The following is a 3,026-nucleotide window of genomic DNA, read 5'->3' as shown; positions in this document are numbered from 1 at the left end:
CCACCACTCTAAATTACCAAGAAAATCATGGAAATCCATAATTGCCAACGTACTTGTACAACAGGGCACTTGGGGGGGGGGGGATTATTGTTATAAATATCATTATCATTATGATTACAGTAGTAATTATCATATATATATTTTCTGTTGATTTCATTCCAATAAATATAATTACAAAACATTACTAATAAGTAACAGAAACTATTTGGTGTGAAAGCCATCTACATATAAACAAAATTAACAAAACAAACTAGAGTATACAGTGCATGTATTGCATCTGATGTTAGTGGGTTAGTTTCCTGCATACATTACCAGGCACATTTTCATATCAAAAATATGTATAAAGTATGACTGTTGATGAGTTCCTAAACTCCTCCCTCCCCAGATTTTCTGTACATGCACTAGTTGCCTCAGACTCATTGGTAAACATTCTATATTAATCGTAAACATGGGAAATTGTGGTGTCCCAACATGCATGAGCAGAGGGACACAACTACATTTACCAGGTTACAGAGCAAGAGAAAATACCATTCTTGATATAAAGGTAAGCAAAAAAAAAAAAAAAATCAGTGCATACATACTTTAATATATTTTCTATACAATAAAATTAACTTGGGTATACAAAATAAATCTCTGTGTATGGAATAATGGTCACCATCAATGAATGAATATAGAAAAGAGAAAAAATCAATAACAAAAGTATTAACAACTATTTACGTTCTCCCAGAGAATCGGCAAGAGAACCAACTTTCCAAGTGTTACAGTTATCTTAGATTCATCTCTTAAATACTAAAATGTATCTGTTGAGTCAACAGCTAGCGTCATCAGAGGTGAGTTATCTCCAGATATAATGATGTAGGATGTCTCATCTCCTCTGACTTCTTCTACAACTGAAAATTAAGTTAAAGTCAATTACTAAATCATTAATCTGTGGCCAAAGTTAGTGCAAATGCAGTCACTAAATACTTGTTAACAAATGTGAATACTATAATCAACTTCACAACTTGACAATACACAATATATGCAGAAATACATGCATACATGTACCCACCTACACCTGGTCCATGAGAATCAACAGTATCAGGAGGTTGCAGAATGTCAGTTGAAAGGGGCTCCAAATCTACATGGGGAAAAAACACCTTTCTAACTCCAGTAATAGGCAACTTACAGATTCTACTGTATTAGCTTTAACAACTTGGATAATAATGGGGAAAACATTAAAAAGAAACAAAGAGAAATATTCAGATGGCCTTTATCATTCACAAGTGTTATATATAAGCTTGAACTAATTACATATGAAAATATATAGAAATACTATGAAATCAAACAATGGAGTCACAAAGAAATACTGTCAAAAATAAATAGGTAGCAAAATATCTTTAGAAAACTATAAAATAATAAAAGCTAAGTGATACAAAGAACTACTACCCAAATAATTGCTTTGAAAAACTGTTGCAGTAGAGCATGGAGAAGGGGGAATCCTCCTCCCATCCTTTCTCTTTCATAAGCTTCAGTGTCTGTGCAGCCATGTCATTGTTAAATTCCCTTTTATGATTTAGCTAACCAAGTAAAACAGGCTTAGGAATAAAGCAGTTACCACAGCCTGATCATACCCTACCCTGTGCATTAGTAATATCCATGGCATGCATTCAAAAATTACTAATGCAAATGATATACAAATGTTATGGGCCAGGAGAACATCAATAAAGAATAATCACTAACCTGCTTCCTCAATACTTCCACGACGACTACTGGCCACATAATTATTCTTCAACAACAGGAAATGTGTATTTGCTTCTTCATCCTCCTCCTCAAAAACAGAGGATCTAAGGGAGGCTGTATCCTCTAACAATTCACTTGGTGCTACCTCTGACTTCTGGTCTTCATTATTCTGGTCAGTAACATTAGATTAGTTTTCCTTCATTATATATATATTTTTTTTCAAGTGAAACAAATACCATAAAACCATGAAAAATATATGAAGACTAACAAGCAACAAAGTCAATGAAATTCCATGAGGTTGCTCACTTATTTTATGAGTGTCCTGAGTTACAGGTACTCCATAGAAGTGATTAGTTGTAAACAAATTTATAAAGTGATTTCCAATTCTCAAATTAGAATTTAAGCATTATCAATTAAAAGGATACAAGGAAATCTATTTGAACTTCTGTTGGGAGGATTTACACTTAAAAAAAACTCTCTTCATGCTTGTAAAAATTAAACATGACATAAAAGTACCAGAGTGATAATGTATATCCATTTTTATGTGCCTGTGTCTACATTTCGAAGAATACTTACTCTGTTAATTTCCACTTCAAAGTTCCTTGGTGTATTGCCAGGGAATATTCGAATCCCTAAATCACCAGAGTCCTTCTCTAATCTTGATTGTTGAGCACATGGCACTACAAAAAAAGGATGATATTGTAGGATAATTGCAGACTCAATGATATCTTCTGGTCCCTGGGGATCATGCATTACACAATAGTATAATGCATGATAGACTAATCAGCTAAATCAAGAGGCTTGACTTTGCAGCCAGGATAGTTGAAGTTCTTTTTATTGAACTTACAAGAATCTTTTCAGGGGTTGAAACTGGCATTTCCAAAGTAAACTTTATTAAGTTTAAATCTTATCCTTCTCATTCATACTCTCTCACCCATCTGATTTCTTTTTATCCGAGTGTAATTTGCAAACCTTTTTGGTTTTCTTTCAATGTGGTTCCAAAAGTGTGGTTTCTAGATTTGAAATCCAGGAGGAATGGCTTGGAGCCTTTTCTATCCTGGTTAATGGATATATCCAAGCAAGTTATCATATTTGATTACAATAGCCTTAAAAACAGACCTCTCCAAAAGAAAAAGGGCATTTTCCATCTGTCAACTGATTCAATATATCTAAACTATGAATATCCTTTCATTTGTTGTGTATTTATCCATTCAATCATGCATATCAGACACTGCAACATATCAACTAACCAAAAAGTCATCATTTGAGTGAACTTACTTTTATGTTTAAGATGCCTGCTCAGA

General features: G+C 33.4%; 1 protein-coding gene across 3 annotated transcripts in view; it reads right to left on the bottom strand.

Annotated features, from left to right (window-relative positions):
- Positions 1-566: 566 nt before the first annotated feature.
- LOC119578889 (transcription factor E4F1-like) overlaps positions 567-3,026 on the bottom strand; it is a 17,885-nt gene continuing 15,425 nt past the window's right edge. For 2 of the 3 annotated variants that reach the window (XM_037926550.1, XM_037926551.1), the window contains exons 13-17: positions 3,001-3,026; positions 2,299-2,402; positions 1,723-1,891; positions 1,052-1,120; positions 567-890 (exon numbers count right to left, since the gene is read on the bottom strand). The exon at positions 3,001-3,026 is cut by the window's right edge and continues 173 nt beyond it. In XM_037926550.1, coding sequence (XP_037782478.1) covers positions 790-890; positions 1,052-1,120; positions 1,723-1,891; positions 2,299-2,402; positions 3,001-3,026 — 469 coding nt within the window. In that variant the 3' untranslated portion in view covers positions 567-789. The remainder of the gene's footprint in view (positions 891-1,051; positions 1,121-1,722; positions 1,892-2,298; positions 2,403-3,000) is intronic. The other variant, XM_037926552.1, reaches the window with a different exon arrangement.

The sequence above is a fragment of the Penaeus monodon genome, chromosome 11 (assembly GCF_015228065.2).
Source record: "Penaeus monodon isolate SGIC_2016 chromosome 11, NSTDA_Pmon_1, whole genome shotgun sequence".
NCBI classification, from domain to species: Eukaryota; Metazoa; Arthropoda; class Malacostraca; order Decapoda; family Penaeidae; genus Penaeus; species Penaeus monodon.
Note: the sequence above shows the minus strand (reverse complement) of the source record. Positions and strands in the feature narration are given on the sequence as shown.